General features: G+C 45.7%; 1 protein-coding gene across 6 annotated transcripts; it reads left to right on the forward strand.

Annotated features, from left to right (window-relative positions):
* The first annotated feature begins 1,583 nt into the window (after nt 1-1,583).
* Nucleotides 1,584-20,868, forward strand: SRPK1 (SRSF protein kinase 1). 6 transcript variants are annotated; one of them, XR_013923243.1, is made up of 17 exons: nt 1,853-1,873; nt 6,440-6,588; nt 8,982-9,115; nt 9,703-9,811; nt 10,235-10,322; nt 10,530-10,617; nt 10,811-10,917; nt 11,593-11,758; nt 12,780-12,805; nt 13,299-13,512; nt 13,781-14,206; nt 14,359-14,459; nt 15,814-15,921; nt 17,111-17,180; nt 17,628-17,720; nt 18,641-20,198; nt 20,456-20,868. XR_013923243.1 is itself a non-coding variant. In XM_080358555.1 (16 exons), exons 1-16 carry the CDS (start codon nt 1,703-1,705, stop codon nt 18,823-18,825), a joined length of 1,974 nt encoding a protein of 657 aa, XP_080214681.1. In that variant the 5' UTR covers nt 1,584-1,702; the 3' UTR covers nt 18,826-20,868. The 6 variants fall into 6 exon arrangements, 3 of the variants coding, with proteins under 3 accessions (XP_080214681.1, XP_080214680.1, XP_080214682.1); XR_013923244.1 differs by having other exon boundaries at nt 18,641-20,172; XR_013923245.1 differs by having other exon boundaries at nt 18,641-19,139; nt 19,995-20,868.
* Nucleotides 20,869-21,474: the final 606 nt, after the last annotated feature.

The raw sequence follows: 21,474 nt of genomic DNA on the forward strand, positions 1-21,474 counted from the left end.
AAACACGCCACATTGAATCAGAGGCTACAGATCCCCAAACATGCACATTTATCATTGCAGGCAGTGCAAAGTGTCTATAACCACCCCCAATCCTGTTGTCGTTTTATTAACATCTTACTCTGGTGCATAAATGGCTGCAGAAGTTAGAAAGCAGCGGAGGAACCTCAGGAGTCTGGCAGAACGTGGCAGATGCAGTTCTTGGGGCAACGCACTGCGGTGCGTCACACTGCGCAGGAAGCCATGAGGAAGGACCAGCTAAACCAGTTATGTAGGGCCATAGTTCGAGGGCATTTATTCTGCTTTACAAATGAGTGCCAGGCTGGTTGTGGAAAGATGAGTGTATCATGGCTTGGGCCTGGCTCAGAAACCCGTTGAGGGTGCTGCCCCACACTGGGCTTTCCTATCCCAAATTAGAAAAGTCATAGAAGAAACTTGGCAGGAGTAAAGACGCTCAGTAATATCTTCTTTCTGTAGGAGACTTTTGCACGAGGCTCCTCATTCAGACGGTGGTGGCAGCTGCTGTTTGAGGGAATGGATACCTGGCTGCACACTTGCGCTGCTCTGTGGCCTTCCAAATCCAGCCACGCGCTGAGATGTCCCCACGTGAAGACACCCGGCGGCCGGGCGGAACAGCAGCAGCGGGGCGGAACGCAGCAGCAGAGCGGCCGGGCGGAACGCAGCAGCAGAGCGGCCGGGCGGAACGCAGCAGCAGAGCAGCGGGGCGGAACACAGCAGCAGCAGCCGGGCGGAACGCAGCGGCGGTCGCAGCAGTTGACTTACAGCCCAACGCCGAAGCGCCCGGCGCGCTCTACAGGTGTCCCGGAAGCCCGCGGCGGAGCGGCCGCCGCCCTGTGCCGCGTCCGCGCAGCGCGGGCACGAGTCTCCGACGGGAACCTGACAGGAATCTCCTGCGCTCCTCACAGGGCTGCGAGCGCGTTCTGTGAGAAAGACTGCATAAGCAAAACCGCAGACAGGACTAGACTTGCGGAGTTATGAGGGATCTCACTACCTTAAGCCGGATGTATTTCTTCAGTGCCTACAGCGAAACGCCTGAATGGCCCAGCGGCTGAAAAGTTTACGTTTTTTGATGGCCATTATTGAATAAATAAGTTTAGAATGCGTGGCGGGCACTCCACCTCGCCGAAGGCCGAGGGTTTGACGTCTCCTCAGGGCAGGGACCCGCGGTGACCCCGAGCGGCTCCGCTCCGCCCGCTCCCCGCGGGGCGACCGGCAGCTCTTCGGGCCCCGTGACTCGTGACGTGCGATCCCTCGGGAGCGCGCGCCCGCCGTGACGTCACCGCAGCCGAGGGACTGCCCGGTCGCTTTTCGAACGCCGTCACGCGCGGCGATGACGTCACAGCCGCGGAGCCCTCGTCACACGCGCGGCGCCCGCCTCCAGCCGGCCGGAGCGCCCTGCGCATGCGCACCGCCCGCCATGCGCCTGCCCGCGGCGCCGGCGCCCCCGGAGCTCCGCCCCGCGGAGCGCGGGCGGGGGCGTCACCGGGACGGAGAGGGCGTGGCTTTCCCCCTCAGCAAGAGCTCGAGCTCGAGCGGCCCCCCCGCGAGCGAGCCCGGCGCCGCGCGGTGGCGCAGGAAGGGGCCGGAGCTGTGCGCGCGCCTGCCGGCGCGGCCCGGCGTGGCGCAGGGGGCGGGCGCAGCGCGCAGGCGCGTGCGGCACCGAGGGCTGCCGGCTCTGGCGGCCATGGAGCGGAAAGGTGAGCGCGCGCGGCTGCCCGGCCCGGTCGCGCTCCGCCCCGGTCGCGCTCCGCCGGGCCCGCTGCCCTCACGCCTCTCTCCCCTTCTCTCCCCAAGTGCTGGCGCTGCAGGCCCGAAAGAAGCGGACCAAGGCCAAGAAGGACAAGGCCCAGAGGAAGTAAGTGCGGGCCCCGGCTCCCCTCAGTCGGCAGCTCCCGGCGCTGCCTCCCGCCGCCTCTTTGTTCCAGGGGGCCCTCCCCGCGGGAAGGGGCTGCGGAGCGCCGGCCGGCGCCGGGTGCTGCCGGGGCGGGGAAGCGGGCGGGCCCCGCGGGCGGGCGGGTTTTAGCGCGCGGTGAATCGCAGGCGCGTTCCGCGGCCGCGGGCCCGGGGCGGCTGGTGGTGCCGCGCAGCCCCGCGCTCCGCCAGGCCGGGTTTCCGCGGGGCTTCCCGGCTCCTCGTTGTCACCCGCCAGGCTGTGGGCGGGGAGCGCAGCGGCCTCGGTGCGTGCGAGGTTCCCCGCGGCTGCCCGGCCCGGGGCCGCAGCCGCGCTCCGCCCCTGCAGCCCCTTCCCCGGCCGCGGGCCGTGCCGGAGTCGGCTGCCGCCCCCTCCAGAGCCTTCGGAACCGGCTGCTCTTGACTGCCCAGCTCCCATACGAGCCCTGCGATGTGGTGTTTGCCTCTTTCCCGAACTTTGATGCTCTTGTGTGGTTTCTTTCCTACCGCAGGAGTTTCACAAGCCTTTATATGCGGTGAACTTTGGGATGCAAATACAAAAATGAAAAGATCTTGAGTAAATACTAAACAATGGCTTCCAACAGATTGCAGTCAGTGCTGCTCGTGGATTCCTTTCTAGTGAAACGTGATGTAAATCCTAGGGCTGATTCTGTGTGCTCAGTAAAATGCTGCTTATTTGTGTAGAATCTCTGGTACCTCAGGAGATTTTGTACTTGCTGGTGCAGGTAACCAAAGGTATTTAGTGAGTAAGGCTTTGGGAGTGGGAGTCGGAGGGGTTTTTCTTTAGGCCTAGAGTAGCGCTTTCTGAGTCACTTCCTCACAAAAATCACAAGGTTTTTACTTTTTTTTTTTCCCCTGGTTAATTATCGCTTCTAGTGAAGATTCACTTGTTTTGATGTGGGATTTCTGAGGGGTGAAGCGCATTAACTAAACTCTTTGGGAGATGTGTGTTACGTTCCATGCTGGTTTGTAGATTTTCCTGGTACCTCTTGAATATAGCATTAGGACGTTTTCCTCTTTCTGTGGTATCATCTTTGTGCTGATCTCTGGAACAGTAATCCATTGTTCAGTTCTATACCTGCTACTTTCTTTTTTCCTTGTCTAGCTGCTGACAAACAATATTGACTCTGCCAATAGAGCCCACAGTGGCAGTTGGAAAGGCTGGTCTGCGCAGATCCTGAGGTTGCTGGACACCACCTTTCGGTGCTGGCGTGTTTTGCGGTTTTTTTAGCAGTTTTAACGGTGTAGCCAGAGCAGGTTAGCTGCACGCCTGGGTAGCTGCTGATTTGAGTGGCGAACTGTACTAATTGTAAAATGCTGTGCTTGTCTCCTTAAACTACACAATTTAACTGTTTTCTAGTACCATAGGTTTATTAGATCCTACCTCTAAATTTGAAGAAACTTGCATGTGCTTTATGCTTTACTTAGTACAACAAAAAGAACCCACTGTCAGCCTCTAAGTGCAGTTCCATAACATTTATACTATTTAAATGCAAAGCTCCTCTAGTTAAGTCTTCTAGAATAAGGTTAACTGGGTTGTTGCAAGATGACTTCTGTAAAATCTGAACTTGAAACCACATGGAATGTCTTTTTAGCATCTAATGTTCTGTAGTAGTTGGCTATATCACACGTTGTGCAGACAAAGGGCAGTAAAAAGTATTAAACAACTGATTGCAAAAGGTTAAAGTTGGTAAGTATTAGGAATTATCTTCTTATGGGTAAGTATAAAAATGCAAATAGTGTTCTGAGGGGTTTTAAGGCGATTCAGAATGGACTGCACCTGCTTTAAGCGTCCCTATCAGCCTGACAGTTCTACTGGCAGCTTGTGGAGCGGTTGTGTGGTGGAGTGGATATGGAGAGCAAGAAACTTGACTGCCTCTGTTACTTTTATTAATACATTAGTACTGTTCTCCTGTGAATTCATTGTTACTTCACACTGAACACCCACTGATCTACCAAACCAAAGGTATGTCTTGGTGCATCTTGAGCGCCTTTATTTCACAAAACATTAATAAAAATAGGGATGGGAGAGTGAAAGAACTGCGTATAGTTACAAAGTAACGTGGATAATAGATTCCTAAGTCCCCTACAAGGTATGATTTATAATTGCCCTGAATCCCCTCAATCTTGAGCAGATAGGTAAAGTGCATACAAGCAGGAAAGTAGTTTTATCATTTCAGACCTGAATTTGTACTGAAAGTTTGAGTCTAAACAGTTACTGTACTTACAGGACACTGGGTTTGCCAGCAGCCCTGCGTGAAGCATGTTGGAGGCTGGCACCAGAAGCACTCATTCTGAGTAGATGTGCCTCAACATGAACTTGGAATAACAAATGCACTGAGGAATAGTGATAGATGTGTACTTCCTTTCAAGAGACATTGTTTTGATGCACGGATGTGAAAACAGGAGAGATTTCAAATCCTCACTTTTCGCCATGTCACGTGGAGGTTTTTTTTCCTCTTTTTCCAAGTGAAAGCAAGGATTCCGTAACAGCGCTTGAAGTGAGGGGTCGCTGCGGTGGATGTGCAGCCCTGGAAAGCACTGGGTGGTTAAAGGGAAAGCAGTGCTTCCTTTGAGAGTCCTGGGGCGTGTTGTGGTACTGTTATCTGCATCTGCTGCAGTATGAGCTGGATTTGTCATTAGTCTTCAGTGAATTGAATTCTGTTTGGGGATGTGTGTAATTTGAGCTCACAAATAAGGAATGATAGTGTTTCTAGAGATTGTGCTGCAGGTGGCTTAATCATTTAGGAAAGCAATTGTTTCCACATTCTTGCAGACGGGTGTCATCTCTGCAAATAGCACTGTCATCTCTGCAAATAGCACGGGATGGCAAACCGAGGTGAAGAGGAGGAGCAAGGAGAGCATCTTTTTTGTTGGCTCCTACGTAAGGGTGATAGGTGTGAAAAGCAATTTGGATTGGAGATGTGCTGCCTTCCTTGTTTGAGGGTTGAAGGGGTCTGCTTTTCTGTCTGTTCAAAGCAGGTAGATAGATAGCACGGACAGTGTTTCTGCTGTTTTGGGGACCAGGAAAGATACTGATTTCCTGTACAAAAAAAGTTTTGGAGGAGTCACTCTTAAACAGGAGAGTCGGATGCCTCTCTTCAAGTGTTCTGTTATGTACGTTATCGGGGTGGAGAAAAGTTCTGAATTTTGATGATGAAGTTGCACGTGGAGACGTGGTGCTTGTGATGGCTTGAACAGTAATTTATGGAGAGCAGTGAAGGAGCCTGTGCTGGTGCCACTCCATAGCACCAAAAACATGGCTTTTTTTATTGTGCTTTATTGTCCTAATCTGTGTGCCTGTGGTCTCCCATCTTCTCATTCTGATGCTGCTGGACCTACTCCAGTGCAAACCTGTAAGAGTATGTGCTGTGGGACTGAGGCAGCTTAATTGTTCTTTTCCTTATTTTTAGTGTGTGCAGCAGAGAAGTGATTCTGTGGGGAGCTGGCAAGAGAATGGAAAAGTGTTTTTTCAAAATTCTTTCAATGCCTTTTGTAGGGAACAAGTGAGTGACTGAAATCTTGGTTCCTGCAGGTAACTGTCCTGCCCCTGCCGCGCGCTGCGGAGGCGAGCGGGGTTGTCGGGCAGTACGTTCAATGAATGTGGAGCGGAATTTTCTCTACGGCGGAAAATTTTGCATGTTGTTAGTACTTATCCTAATGTGAAGAGGTTTGGTAATGCTAAACTGTTGAAAGGATGTTCAGACTTCAGTGAGATTTAAGGTGAAAATGTTTTAGATATCCAATCATATTAATCCACTTCTTTAAGCCTCTTGGTTTAAAACTGCAGAGCCAGCTTCAGTGTCTTGCACTAATCAACAGTCCCCTGTAGTGCAGAAAAATCTCTTAAGTTGTTATTTGCTCTGTCACATTATTGCTGACTTGTTTCCTCTATCACTTCACTCCCATAAACCTGCAGGATAAACAGGCGCAGGAAGTGGCTGGTCATTCTTGTACGTGGTGGGAGGATGGTGTTTAGTGCCTGCCGCTGTGAAAAATAATCAGTTCGCCTTTTTAAAGAAGGTTTAACTCCTGCTACTTTTCAGCATAAAGGATAAGTTTTTCTTGTAATTCTGGATGGGGAGGTTTGGAATTGCTTCAGAAAATTCATTTTTACTTTGAACGCCCTTTCTCTTCTGTGTGATTGTGATGGCATTTCTGTATCAAAAGGGTCGGACTGTCAGCGATTACCACGATCCTTGTCTTCCTCTGAGCTTTGAATCCAGCGGACTATTGAATAGGCAAATAAAACTGCCTTGTTCAGGAAGATGAAACAAAATATCTGACTGAATTTCTAATTTCATTAGAGGGGAGGGTTGAGACAGGTAAACATCAAGAGAAGGTGACGAATCTAGTTATGCTCAACCCCTGACATGACTGAATTTGCAGGAAGATGAGCTGAGAGCAGCCCCCAGCCTTGCTGCAAGGCCCTTTACCTGCAATGCAGAGCTGTGAATCTGCAGCTGGGTGGTGAAGGCAAATCCCTCCTCTCCCTCACTCTTGCACAAAGCTTTGCTGCGCTCCAGACGAACCAGACCCTCCACCGATGTCCCCCCGGCTTCCTGAACGCTGTGGCGTCTGATTTTTAATGGCTCTTTCGAAAACTATTGGGCTGTCTTTGGGAATATCTTTATCAATGGGAGGCCGTGCTTCATGCAGGTAGGTTACCCTTTTTTGTTTTTTCCATTTTTGGCTCATGAGTATGCAGTTCTTCATGCATTCCTGGGGGATTAACACCTTCATGGAGGGTCTCTAGATAAGGATTCACATTCTGTAAAAGATGTACTCTTTTGCCTTAGCATTGCTGTTCCACGTTGTTTTCCTTAAGTAGGAAACTGCTGTATAGTTGTAGAGAGACCCTACAAATCCAGTTAATTCTGATGATTAATTAGCACGTTAAGAGAACAAAAGTAAAAGGTGACTGAGGTGTTCTTAAGTATAACAGAGGTGGCTATGAAAGTACTCTAGAACACTTGATTTCTTAATGTGTAAACTGTTAACCATTTTTTAGACTGTTCATATATTTTAGCTGCATTTTGCAATATTGCTGACAGCTGTTTCAGCTGTCACCTTTAATACCTAGTATGGATTTTTCTGCTGTCTTTAGCAGCCTTTTGTGCCTTTTAGAGCACTGCCTGCATGAGCAAAGCAGATGGATCAGGGCTGTAGTTTTGTTTATCAGGTTTTCTGTGGTATTAATACATATCTGCACTGATTAAGTCTCAGTCTGTGTTTGCAGTTGACATGGTCGCTTTGGGTGAAGAAGGTGGTGGGATGTAATAACATCTAATGAATTTTGGCAGAAAGGCAGAGGAATGAGATGGCTTTTGGACACGATTTCATAAAGGAAATAGCACTGTAGCAATGTGTATGACCTGAATACAGCCCTGTGTCGCATTAGTTGCTGTAATAGACTATAACACAAGAGTGAAGCGCGGCCGATCCCCAGGACGGGCTCCGCTGCGCCAGGGGGTGTCAGCAGCGCGACGCGTCAGCCCCTCGCAGGGGGCAGAACGCTTCCCCGAGAATGGGCTTCAGTACTTCCAGTAACTTCTTTGATGCATTAAATTGCTGTTACTGAGAAGCACTGGGACTGCAGAATGGCATAATGTTTCTGTCTGCATCAGTGGTTCTTAATCTTAATTTGCTTTTGAATCCATTCTAATCCCCTACATCTTGCACAGTTACGAAAGTGAAAATCTTGGAACAGCATTGGGGAGAATTACTCTTTACTGTTTATGCTATGGATGTGGCTGCTGGGCTTAAATTCTCCTTTCTATCCGAATCTGCATTCTGGTTCTCGTTACCCTGTCTGTAGGATTTGTTGTACGTGAACATCCAGTCTCCCCTTCAGCCGTTCTGCCCATGTCCCTTTCTTGCCTTTGCTGCCTGCTCGGGTTCGGGGATGGGCTATGACTGTTTGGAGCTCAGTTGTCCTCAAAGGAATGCAGCAGTTTTAAAGTAGCTTTTTGACCTCCAAGACTTCCTCCCCCGACTTGTACTTCTGTGGCTCAGAGGGGAAAAATGTCTCAATACTAGATATCTTGGGGCTGGATCAAGCTACGAGGTTGTTAATAAATGTCTCATTAGCCTGACAGCAAAGGAATGGACTGTCTGACCGTCTTGCTTTATGGTTCAGGAGCAGTAATATGTGCTGCTTGTCTGTTCCTGAATCAAAATCAGCAGAACTCACTAGCTCTGGCAACCGCCTGAAATAAATGTGTAGTGGTTTGATTGTGCCTGAGATGACCTTTGTAGCTTTGTTGCTTTAATGAACTAGAATTCCAGATTGTAAATGGCTACAAGTTTCACAGAATCACAGGAGGTGACCACATGGTCGTGATCAGATTGGAACGGGGGATTGCTTTCTTTTTATCCTCCACAGATATTTAGGATGGCTGTAGTTTTAATGTGTAGTAATGTATTTGATGTATGAAGTGTCAGCGAAGTGCATGTGTAGTAGGTAAATGCTGAAGAATCGTTCTACTGTATAACTACTTAAATTTGTCCCGTGAATTAAGAGCAGTTATTATAACTGTGATGTGATGCACATGACTCCAGCTCAGTTACAAGCTATGAAAACTGCGTGCGAAAGCCCACATGCATTAGCATATCCACCAGCATAACTAGTGGCTGTAAGAATTAATTGATGTTAGTCTTTAAAATAACATTCAGCGACATTTAAATCTTCAGCTTTTATATGAGGTAACATCTTAAAATATAAATGTGCTTTAGAGAAATCCTCACTGAATGAAGTCTGAGTAGGAGTTCAAAAAGACTCATGTGTTGGCGGGATCACCAAGCTTTTAACTGATTTTGTCTGGTGGTTTCTTTTTTCCACTCTAAAAGTGAATTTAGAGTATTAAGCTGTATTTCTCACTAGTATATGAAAAATTGGTTTTATCTACTTTTATACTAGCTTAGGAATAAAAGTATTTAAATGTGAAAATAGTTTTTCTGAAGGGTGAATATTGCATCTCCTCCATTGTCCGCAACCCCTCATGTGAAAGGAAAGCTCCTGATCTGAAGAGTAAAATGCATGAGACATGCAGTGTGTTCTCTTTCAGACCCGACACTCAGCAACGGGGGCCTGCTGCTCATTCGGAGAATGATCTTCCAGAGCAAGAGGAAGAAATCCTGGGATCAGATGACGATGAACAAGAGGATCCAAATGATTACTGTAAAGGTGAGGACTTCCCCGTTTACAGTGTGGTATTTTCAATGGAATCAGGAAGGCCCCTTGATTTTTCATTTTCTATAGTAGATCGGAAACCAAGGGAGTTTCTTGAATCGGTGCAGTTATCCCCATTGTAACTGAATCCTCAAGTGAAGGGACTTCTGGTGCTTGAGCTAATCAAGTAATGAATAGCAATTCTGTGTCTTGTTTGTGAACCAGTCAATTGAGAGAGATGAACCTTCCTGGCAAAGCGTGCATTTCAGGGACGGTATTTGCTGACCACAACTGAAAAGTGAGTGCCTGGAATCTAGGGTGTAATTCCAGATTCTGGCAAAATGCTGCAGTGATGACCTACATTGAAAAGGAGGAAAAGTCAGTCACTCTAGTTCAAGTACATTAAAACTTTTCAGTCAACTAGAGTGCTGTTCACAGCTCTTTGCATATTTGTTCTAGCAAGATCCAATTAGAGAAACGTTTGCATTTGTTTATATGATTAAAAATCAAAAACACATCAAATGAGTCTGCTTTGAGTTGTGATGCTTGTTCCGTATACCTGCTCCTCGGGACTTGTATAAACCTCTTGCCTGCTTTTTTAGGTGGTTATCACCTTGTGAAAATAGGCGATCTCTTTAATGGACGGTACCATGTGATTCGGAAGCTTGGATGGGGCCACTTCTCCACTGTGTGGCTAGCTTGGGATACCCAGTAAGTCTTTCTGTTCTAGCTGGTGTTTCTGGTGGGAATGTACAGCTTTGCACAAAAGTGATCAGACAGAATCTTGTTATTTTTTAATTAAAACACAAAACATAGCTGTCCTCATCCTGACACAAGTTTCTTTTGATATTGTACATGCAAGTGTGCGGGAGGGAATTAACAGGGCAAACCACATGTGGAAAGTGTGCCCTTGTGTTCAGCAGTCTCTGACCTGTTCTTTCATTTTATGAGAAATTTACTAACATGGATGTTTTACAAAAAGAGACCCAAAGACAGTCTTCTTGAGTGCTTAAACCTTATTTTTCCTTGATGCCTTAAATAAGTAGCTGCCTTATACACAAGAATTAGGATAATCCTGGAGAATAAGTTCTTTGTGTGAGTGTTAAGTCTCCAATGTACTTACTGTGTCTGTAGAGGGAGGAGATTTGTGGCAATGAAGGTGGTGAAGAGTGCAGAGCACTACACTGAAACGGCACTGGATGAGATCAAGTTGCTGAAATCAGTGAGTACCTGAGAGTGGGGTTCAGCTTTTTTTTTTTTAATTCATTTTTGAGTTCACGCTAGTTACATGCTTGATGTTTCTGGGCCATCTAGCTGCAAAGAATTTGGATAGGAACCTAAGAGCAGTGCGATAGGTCTGACTTAAAAATATATTCTTGCCTGGTAATTACCTCTAGGAACACAAAATTAATCCTCTTTTTCTCTGCAGGTCCGCAACAGTGATCCAAATGATCCAAGTAAAGAGAGAGTTGTTCAGTTATTAGATGACTTCAAGATTTCAGGAGTTAATGGTTCTCGTATCCTTTTGTGGAATAAAGGCAAAGAATTACATAAAGAGGGGAGTTTGCTGGGCAGCTGTCAAGTTGGGGCTGGTGAGCGATGCCTGCACGTCCCTGTGCGTGCCTGAGGAACCTGCTGCAGTCATCTCCCTCCAAACTGCCGACTGAGCTTCGGTCAGGATGTCCATCCTTTTCCTTGACTGGTTTCCAGATATCTGTATGGTGTTTGAAGTTCTGGGACATCATCTCCTGAAGTGGATCATCAAGTCAAATTATCAGGGGCTTCCACTTCCTTGTGTGAAAAAGATCATCAAACAGGTAGATTCCAGTTCTGACTGCACTGTTCCCTCAGCCCAGTGAGAACCTTCACTGATGTCTCTCAGATTCAGGAAAACAAAAGTTAAAAATCAGTGGTGTCTCTCTCATGCCACAGAATCATTCTTGGGATAGTGTTTCCTTTTTCTACTGCAAAAGCCTTCTGCTACAGATGTTGTATTTTATGACACTTAAACCATAATAGGAGGATGGCTTTGCTTTTAACCTTCTCTTGCCCTGGTTATTCCTTGTAAGTGCAAGTATGGTTTTTTTAAGCTATGTCACAGTAAATACAGTGCTTAATGATGGGAAGAGCAAGAGAAACCTGTTCTTCCTACTGGATGGTTGCCTAAGGAGAACCATCTTTCTACATGTGAGCAGAGGGGAGGAGGAAAGCGTGGGTTTATTGTAGGGTATTAAGATTAGATTTTCAACTATAAGTTATGAGGGCGAAGAGACTATTTCTAATTCATAGCTAAAATGTATACAAATCTCTATTTTCTGCAACTGAGTAGTGATTACTACTCACATGCTGATCACATTAGCTCTGATCTGGACTGTTATCAAACACAGAAGTCCTTCAGGTTTGTTGGTCATCTTAGGCCATTTTGCATTTTCATTTTGCTCTGTTTGCTCATTCTTTGCTTTTTCTAATGGTTTATTTCCTTCTGTCTCCAGGTTCTTCAGGGTCTGGATTACTTGCACACAAAATGTCGAATCATTCATACAGATATTAAGCCTGAGAACATTCTTCTGTGCGTTAATGACCAGTATATCCGCAGGCTGGCTGCAGAAGCAACAGAGTGGCAGAGATCTGGGGCTCCCCCCCCATCGGGCTCTGCAGGTGCTTTATTCCTGAAAATCGGTGCTATATCCCCCCAGATCCCCAAATCCTAACTTATCTCACTGGGGAAAGCTTCCTCATTGAGAACAGTGGAACAATAATGCACGTAACCTCTGAAAAGCCAACCGTAAATTATTAAGTTAGTAACAAATTATAAATGATCAGGAAGGCAGCTGTTCGTATAGGAAAAGTGGAGGGAGGATACATGCATGCTGGCGCTTGCTTTTAACACACTCATCTGGCACTGCTAAAGCGGTAGGGCAGTCAGTATTGTATTGCGCACCCTGCATAAATTAAACGCTAATGCACTCACAACAGCGCGGGAGTGAAAGTGTGATGAGGTACTTGTGTTTTCTTCAAAAGTTTGTCATTGTGGAAATGCGTTTCATGAATGTCTCAGTATGATTTACCTGTTATCAGTGTGCAAAAGTCAGAAAAACTTGTGACAGAACCAGCTTCCTTGACGTGCTTACGGTCCTAAAGATCTGAGGGGACGTTTTCTCTTGTTCCTATTTCCTCACGTTCCTCCTCAGAATATCCACCTGTACCAGCGTGTGGTTTTCAGGAGCTGCTGCAGTGTGTGCTGGAATGCTCTGGCAGTCGTAACTTCACAGCGCCAGCGTTTCGCTGGGCCCGTCATAGCTCAGGGAAGCTCCCTGCGGTGTTTTCGGTATTTTCGGTATTTTAATGTTTCGGTTTGCATTTTCTTTTCAGTAAGGTGCGCAACGCATGCAGTAAATGGTTCTGCGTGACAGGAAGCTTGTCTGATATCAGTCAAGCAAATCTGCTATCTGGAACTTAGTTATGCGTTTACTCATTCAATGTTTTTCTTTTTTTTTTCTTTTAAATTCTGGCTGTACTTTTGTAGAGAAATAAGCCTTGGAAATAATGTTTGCTGATATCTTTAAAATGTTGTTACCAAACCACATAGGAAAAAGCTTACCTTAAGATAAGAATACAGTTGTTGGTTTTGACTATAAACATATTAATTTACTGATTATTTTTTTTATTTTTCTTTCAGTGAGCACTGCACCGCAGCCAAAACCAGTAAGTGTAACAGCTTTCGTGTGTCAGTGTACATCTGCTTCCAGTAGCTACTACGTTGTTTCGTAATGCAGTCAGCGCTAAGGGAAAGCAACGTTAAACCAGAAGGAAAAGCTTGATTTGTGTTTGTCATAGACACAGGCTTCAAGCTCAATGTTATCTTGGAGATGAAGTAGCAGTAGCTCATATATCAGAGAATGAGTAGTCCTTCTGGGGGTCTCAGGGTCTGTTGTGAAGGTGATTGTTGCCTGTGAGTCTGAGATCCCTCATTTGGGAATACTGTGGGTTTCTTGGGTCTGGACAGAAGTGCGCTGATCAGAGCCATGGACAACTGCTCCAGAAACCTTAGTATCTGCTTCTTATTTAGGAGAACTGTCTCAAGGAGTTTACATCACAGACTGCTTCCTCAGCTCTAAAATGAATTAAAACTTGACACATTTTAGCTTTATTGAAATATGAAATGCCAAGTCAAATTTCTCCGCTTGCTTCTGTGTAGGCTGACAAAATGTCAAAGAACAAAAAAAAGAAGTTGAAAAAGAAGCAGAAACGGCAGGCCGAGTTGTTAGAGAAGCGAATGCAAGAGATAGAAGAAATGGAGAAGGAAGCCAGCCCTGGGCAGGCACAGCCTGAAGAGGAGGAAGAAGCTCAGAGCCCTCTGGAAATGCTCATGAAAGTTAGTCCGACAGAGGAAAATGTCAGCAAAAAGACAGGTATGGACCTAAGGTATTGCTGAAGTAGCACAGTGTTGTCTTTTCATTCGTGATGGCATGATTGAGCACCTTTACTAGAGGTGGCTGTTGTCATTTAACCTGTTTGCATTGCTTTCTACCTATCTAAAGAGGTTACAAATGGAATTAATGAATTATTGTGTTCAGTTACATTTTGAAAACTATTTATTTCTGAGGGCTCCCTGAACACACTTCAGCTGTTGTTTTGTTTAGGCATACTGTGCTATCTTCTCCTTTTCCGCTCTTCCAGCTGAAGTCGTACAAGAGCAGTCTGTTCTAATGGAAGGCAGCGTGGAGAAATGTGTAACAGAGATAAATTGCAATGGAGTGATACAAATGACAGGCTTCCCAAACTCCTGCAGTCAAGGGTCTCTGCAACTTGAGGATGACCTTCATAATGCCAATAACTGTGGCGATAACCTTCACACACAGAAGAAGGAGAACTTCCACAGTTGTAACTACAGTCAGCGTAATGGTGACTCGGAGAACAGTCCTCAAGAAGCAGTGTCAGCCTCCTTCGTGCCCTTAGTTTCAGAAGATTCCATGGTGTGCCAACCCACGTCCAATGAAGAGCAGTCATTCAATGAGCAGGAGATTAACCATTTGCAAGAAAGCATCCGGACAGAGATACCTTCAGAGGACGAGAATGAGAATAATAGCCCATCAGACAACAAAGGTATAAGAGGCATCCTGAGGAAGGTCAGGGTGGGAAAAGTTCAGATCCTAAGCAAAACCCTTCGTGGACTGGGAGAGGGCAGTAGGATCTGGGTGACAGATGGTGACGCTGTCCACGTAGCTTTAATCAGCTGTTGTACTTGTTGTCTCTAGGAAAAGCAACTGCTGGCAATTTCCTTCTTAATCCTCTTGAACCCAAGAATGCAGATAAGCTCAAAGTGAAGATAGCTGACTTAGGAAACGCTTGCTGGGTGGTAAGTGTAAAAACTTTTCACATTGACTGTTTAAACCTGCTAATTCATTCACTGTGTGCCAAGATGGGAAAGAATTTGTGAAACAGATTCTATCTTAGACCTGCTTGTGAAAGTAGTGACAGTTTGAAAGTACATTGGGGAGAAAGAGCATAGAGGAGGGACACAAGGAGAGAAATGATGCTTTAACATGGGATTTCAGTCTGTGTTCCAGGTGCCTGCCTTGTCATTAGATTACTTTTAATAGGCCTGTGAACAGTGTCTCTCATAGTGTGTAGAAATCTGCATACGTGAAACTTCTCAGAGTGTGTAGCTCCCCTGAAGAAAGAGAAGGTTGCAAACAATTGCTCTGATGTGCAAGTTCTGGAGTTTATTAGCTTGTCAAACCATTTCAGTGGATTCAAGACCACATCAAAGAGACTCATAAATAGTTAAATAGTTTAGAAACCTGTGTTAGGGCAGGAGATGATCACCTGGTGGCAATGACGGAGACACGGTGGGACAGCACCATGACTGGAATGTGGCCATGGATGGCGGTGGCCTTGTCAAGAAAGACAGGCTGGCCAGGCGAGGTGGTGGAGCGGCTCTTTACGTGAGAGCAACTACAGCGTGTTGAGTGTTGTCCAGGGGCGGATGAGGAGCGAGCTGAGTCTATGGGTGACAGTGAAGGGGCAGCTGGCAGGGGTGATGCTATTGTGGGTGTCTATCACAGGCACCAGATCAGGGGGAGGCCTCTGCAGACAGCTGAGAGCAGCCTCGCAGCCACAGGCCCTGCGTGTGCTGGGGATTTTAACTTCCCTGGTGTCTGTTACGTGTTCCTGCTCCGCCAGGTGGATTGGACTGGATGAGCTTTTGAGGTCCCTTCCAGTTCCTGACGTTCTGATTAGTTCTATTCTTTGATGATTATGCTGTGTTGCTTTTAAATAGAATGACATTTGAAATAGAAGAAATGTCTATTTTACTTGGCTTTTTAAATGGCTAAACACTTGAGGTGTTGTGCGGAGGGAGTCTCAGACTCAGAGTTGAGCATCTGGCAGGGCAGCCTCTTCCCTCGGTGCCGCCGGTGTGCTGCGGGGCCGCCCGTCTGTCAGGATGGGGCAGGAGAGGGTGCAGCTTCTGGAGGAGTTTTCCTTACGCTGTTTTTGTGGCTTGCTTTCCTCTGAATTCCTGGCCTGTTCTACTTGAGGAGTGTTTCATGTAGAGCTTTTAAACAACACTTGTAGGAATATAAGGAAACATTTAACGAGGATGCAAAATTCAGGTGCAATGGGAATGAGCTTTGATCTGCTCTGGCCTTCCAGATTCTCCTTTTTAAAAGAATCTCTAAACTGTTCAGTAAAACGTTCCTTTTGTTTAGCACAAGCACTTCACTGAAGACATCCAGACACGGCAGTACCGGTCCTTGGAGGTGTTGATCGGATCGGGGTATAACACCCCTGCTGACATCTGGAGCACGGCGTGTATGGTGAGTGGGGTCATTCGGGGGCTTTAAACTGTTTGTGCGGAGCGTTCTGGAAAACCCGGGCGGCTGCGTCACTGCCAAGCCTGACGGAAACCCCTCACAGCTGTTCCGCCAGCTTCCAGACTGCCGAACACCATCTTCCATACCAAAGCTGTTTCTGTTCTGTTTTCTTGCCACATGCAGCTTTATTTCTGGAAGATAGTTTTGTTGTACGGCACTGGCAGATTTGGAATGTGATTGTACTTTGTCATTATGCTTTGTGGAAAAATTAGGCAACTGTGCAATTCTAAAGACAAAATATTTTTATATAAAAAACCCTTTCTGCTATATCCAGCATTGTGTCACAGATGTCTTCAGTATAAATTCACATTTTAATCGTTTGCATCCTCTGTGTTTGGAATCATTTTATAATCTGAGTAACGTTGAAATGAGGCTGAAGCTGCTCCTGTAGTAGCTGGCGATTGTAGAATATGGCAATTTAAAAAGCCAGACAAACTAGTCTGTTACTGTGCGTGTCTCTTTGGTGTCTCCATTCGGTGTTTTCTACAAATCAAAGCTTGTGTTTAATTTTTTAAGCTCAGGAAATAGCGAGTGAAGTCATTTTTTCTCTTGGAAAGACTGCAGCAGTGTGTAAAGAAAACTAAGAACATGGAATGTCAGAGATACTGTTTTCAGTAGAAGTGAATAAAGGGCAAATGTGTCATGGAGTTAAGGAGTGGTGGGTTGAAATGAATGCAGATTTTCTCATTTAGAACATGCCTTTGTTTCTACAGATAAATATTCAGAGACTGTTTGAAAAATGTCTTTAATATCTGAAGTTGAGAGATGGAAGAATCTTTGTTAAAAATCTAGAGTTTACATATGATGTTTTGCAAAATGGTGTTGAGGTGGAAGGAGAGGCTAAAGCATGTGAAATGCCTTAATTTTGTACATTTCACGCAAGTGTACTGCATTATCTTGTGATCCAGAATTCATCATAGATATGCCCATGATGTTTTTTAACGCAGTCATTAATATGTTGCAAAGTAATTGCACATCGTACGATGGTAGTGGTGCACTAGAGTTTTGCAGGTTATTCCTCCAGCCTGTTTGCTCCTGGCTAACACAGCTATGCAGAATCAACCCGCAGTGCCTCCAGCGGCGTGTGAAGTGCGTTCAGAGTGATTTAACTTGCCCGTTTCTGTTTGTTTAGGCCTTTGAGTTAGCAACAGGAGACTATCTGTTCGAGCCTCATTCTGGGGAAGATTACTCACGGGACGAAGGTGTGTTTGTCTAAGTCTTTCCTTTTTAAAATGTGATGTGAAATACAGTGGATGCTTCCTCGGAATGAGCATTCTCTTACTAGTTAGCAATGCAAAGGCTCCTTGCAAATACATTTTTCTTACCCAAATCAGTGGTGTTAGGGGACAACTGTACTCAAGCCACTGCAGCAAACAGTCATGCAGTCAAGTCCATGTTCTTATTCTGATGTTTTCCATTCCTCTTACCACTGGATTCTCTATCTGGCATCTCAAAATCTTCATGCCCCAAATAGCCCTTACCTTTTTTTCCCCCTTGACTTTGTCCTTGCTTAGTGTAATCTGATTCCAGGGGAATCTCAAAGCAACTTTTAAGGGAGATAATGTCTCTTTATCCCAGAGAAGGGAACTGGGGCATAGAGATGTCTCGTGTGGATGTGTCTCATTGTCTTTTCTTTCAAAAAAACGCAGATCACATTGCATTGATCATAGAACTTCTGGGGAAAATACCTCGCAAGCTCATTTTGGCAGGAAAATATTCCAAGGAGTTTTTCACCAAAAAAGGTAAAAGGAGGCAAAGCAAATGTCACTTATCCCCTTATCCCCTGCCCCAAATATACAAGAGCGCTGTGTTGGAAGTACTAGTTAACAAGGGATGCTGGCAAAGATGCCTCTGCAAGTCTTTCCTTTGTCTTACGAAAGGCTTTCTCAGTAAAACTGCAGCTAAATATAAGGCATTCTTGTCTAACTGCTAGAGGTGTTCTGCGTCCTAGCACGTGACAACTCGGTGTAGATCAAATGCACCAGGTAGAAAAACAGTACTGTAGATATTTCTTAAGACTTGATTTGACTTTAAGTAGCTGATCTCTAAGTAGAGGTGTTGGCTCACCTTTGAAGTCTTCTCTAGACAACTTTGTTCTGTTTCTAGTGTGCCAGTTGCCCAAATAGTGCCTTGCATCCTGAGCCGCGTTGCTCCGGATACATCCTACCCTGTTGCTAATGGTAAAACCCTTCCTACCTCAGAAATTCGTTGAGTCTCAAGAAGTTTTTGACCTAGTTTAATACTTTTTTTTTTTAAAATAAAACAAACCCTTTTTTGTTAGTAATGTATTGCTTCCTCAAACAGCGCTGCATCTATTGCACGTATCCAAAGTCAATGGCACAGCATTTATCTGTCATGTCAACTGGTATAAATAGTGATTTAATGAAGTTAAACAATATTTGCTGATATTGGATCAAAAATAGTAGGAGTGAAGAAAAAGAAGCCTTCAAGGAAGGACATTTCTAGAACAGTCTTCAAAAGCAGATAGGAAAGGGGGTTTAGTGTACTTTCTTCCTTCAGGATGCCGTATCATTTCATATTCCCTGTGCCAAACTATTCAGAACAGTTTCTGAGTTCAATCTGTCTTGTTTAGCTGTTCAGCCTTTTTATTCAGCTTCTCTGCTCCTATGACTTGACTTAACCTGTCTGTCTTGGTTTTCAGGTGATCTGAAGCACATCACCAAACTGAAGCCCTGGGGCCTTTTTGAAGTTTTGATGGAAAAATATGAGTGGTCCCCAGAGGACGCAGCTGCATTCACAGACTTCTTATTACCTATGTTGGAGCTGGTCCCAGAGAAACGAGCTACGGCAGCAGAGTGTCTCAGGCACCCCTGGCTTAACTCATAGAAGCTTCAAAAACAGCACTACGCTCTGGTTTACAGCATACCGTACATGCACCCAGATGCCCCTTCCCAAATCCTTTGTTTGTTTGTTTTTCTTGTTGATTTCCAGTGTGAAGTTCTTCCTTCAAGGCTTCCAAGAGTTTAGATAAATCTGACCTGTTCTGCTGAGTTTGCTTGTGTGACTCAATGGGGACTCTCCTCAGCTGGCGGGCAACATCTGTGTTTTGCCTTGATTAGGCTTCCCCGAAGACGAATTGACTAGAATATGAAGGGTTGTTTTTTCTGAGTCTCCTCGCTGTTAACCACTGTGTTTCACAGGTGTGAGCTCACCTGTGCTCAGGTGTGCTCCCTTATCTAACTTTCAACTTTCCTTTCTTCATGGGGGGAATATGAAGATCCAAATGCCTCCTTATCTCACTGGCTCAGGAGTCGGTTTCCTGTTGTTGATCCAGTAGCTAGCAATGGGGTGAGAAGTGAAAGATGGCACAAGGTGGTGTTACTTCCTTGTAGTGTAAAGACCTCCAAATCCTCCTTTTCTAGGTGTCTGTGTTCTTTGCTTTCCAGTCATATAACTTTTCTTTAGTTGTAGCTGCTTAAATCTTTTGAAAAGAGCTATTTAAGCCTAGGTTTTAGTATCCTTAACTTCTCCCTCTGAAATGCCCTGTCCCTTTCCTTTTTCTGTGCCCAGATAGTCAGAATAGTTTTTGACATCGGTGACATTTTCTACTTTAATGCCTGTGCCTGTGACTAAAAGGTGACAAGCAACATAAGCAAAAGTTGGAACTGACTCAGTACACAAACTTCTGCAAACAGATGGGTGCGCTCTGTGGCTGCAGAGAGGTCACCGTGTTGAAGGCAACTCTTCTAACATTTTAGTGAGCCACAAATTGGTGTTTTTATCCCCTACTGGCACTTTTCTGCCTTGCTTGAGGCAGTTGCTGTATCTGTGAGCGACTGGCAGTCTACTGTGGCTCTTGATTTTTGACCATTCACTTTTTCCCGAGAAAAGGGTGGCCACATCTGTACCACGCTATAGCTTGTGACTTTCGAAATCAACACTTGAAGAGGCCCAGTGTAAAGATTTCTTTAAATCGCTGTAGCATTTTATAGTCTTATGATGGCTTCTTCTAGACTTGCCCATCGTATTAACGCTTTCAGTGCATCCTACTCTAGAGCAAGATTTGGCAGCGTGGAGACGCTGGAGGCACCTCCTTACCCTGGACCAAACAGACCTTGGGATACGCGGTGGCTCAGAGGAGAGAAGCTGCCACGGGGGTGTGTGGGGCCGCGCAGCTGCTCCCCGGGACTGTTGTTGGCAAAGCTGCTGAGACCACTGTTACGTGTCACTTCTGTATGTGTGTTTGGGAGTCCTGGTTTGTAAGGCTCGTTCATTCATAAACCTTGATGTCACTTAATCCACTTGAAAAATAATTTTTCCAGTCCAGTGCCTGATTGGGCTTATTAATGCAAATCATGCTGCATGTTCTTTTAGGGGTAGATCAGGTTCTCTATGCATATAATTTAAAATTAAAAGAAAGTAACATAGCAAAAGAGTTTTAAACTGCTGATTTGACTTTTTCCCCCCTTTCATCTGGAGTTTTTCCAGTTGTGTGTTGCTTCCATATCTGTTACAGAATGACTGCAGACAGGACCAGGTTCAGAATACCTTCTCTCTGTGTACTGTGAAGATACGCTGGCAGGGCAAACAATGTCTGTCTTCAAAGCTGCTCCAGTCCTGTGTACCCGAGACTGGCTGACAAAGAACTCTGGGGACTTTAGAAGGGATCTGCATGCTGGAAAGCTCCTTCCCTTCCTTCGGCCGCCCCCAGCGGGGGGAGGACGCGTTTGCCGTGAGAGCCGAGGCAGGAGCCGCCTTGGGAGCTCAAGCTCTGCAGAAGCAGCAGCTGTCAGGATTCAGTCTTGTACTGTTTGTTCATTCACTTAGGGTTTGTTAAATTTCCAAATTGCCGTAAGTGCTCACACCGAACAATTTGTATTTGCTATGTCAGTCTAAAACCTGAAGGAAAATACATTTTTATTCTTTCTACTTGGGTGCTTTGTCTTTTTTTCCTTTGTTGAAAGCCATACAATAAACAGATTGTCTAATAACTAAGCCCTGTTCCTCATATGCTCCTGCTCCAAGTCTGTTCTTTGAGAGCTAGTGGCTAGTGAGCACTTGTTTTTATTTCCAGAATGAGACACAGGGAGAGGTGAAGATTTTGTTGCTAGTATTGTGCTGTTTTAAAAGGGGAAGAAAAGTGGTCAATAGCAGGGCAACTCTGCTGGAATTTTCCATTCCAAAGTAAGTGTTTTTCTCTGTTGTATCTGTGGTGTCTTCCCCAGCAAAGACCCTTAATAAAACCTTCCCTGGCACGTTTTTAGAAGGTGCTTGTTAGAGATGAATTGGCTGCTGCAGCAAGTGGAAATGAAAACCATAATACAGGCTAGTTTGGGGTTCTGAGCGGGTAAGAGCTGGACAGGGTGATGTGCTGCTTTGTCTTCTGCAGAAATGGGCTGTGCCAAACGCAGGTGAGTGCTGGATGCAATGACTGCTCAATCAGATTATCGGGTGGTGCAGGGAGCTGGTGCTGGCCAGCACCATCTGCTGTGGTTTGCAGGTACTGTTACAGGCCCATTGCAGCCCTGCAAAATA

This window comes from Nesoenas mayeri (assembly GCF_963082525.1).
Source record: "Nesoenas mayeri genome assembly, chromosome: 23".
In the NCBI taxonomy this organism is placed as follows: domain Eukaryota; kingdom Metazoa; phylum Chordata; class Aves; order Columbiformes; family Columbidae; genus Nesoenas; species Nesoenas mayeri.

Coding starts and splice junctions, on each gene's coding strand:
- SRPK1 (XM_080358554.1), top strand. CDS start 6,518: ATGGCTCTTTCGAAAACTATTGGGCTGTCTTTGGGAATATCTTTATCA. Junction 9,116..9,702: donor TCCAAATGATTACTGTAAAG/GTGAGGACTTCC, acceptor CTGCTTTTTTAG/GTGGTTATCACCTTGTGAAA. Junction 14,207..14,358: donor TAGCCCATCAGACAACAAAG/GTATAAGAGGCA, acceptor TGTTGTCTCTAG/GAAAAGCAACTGCTGGCAAT.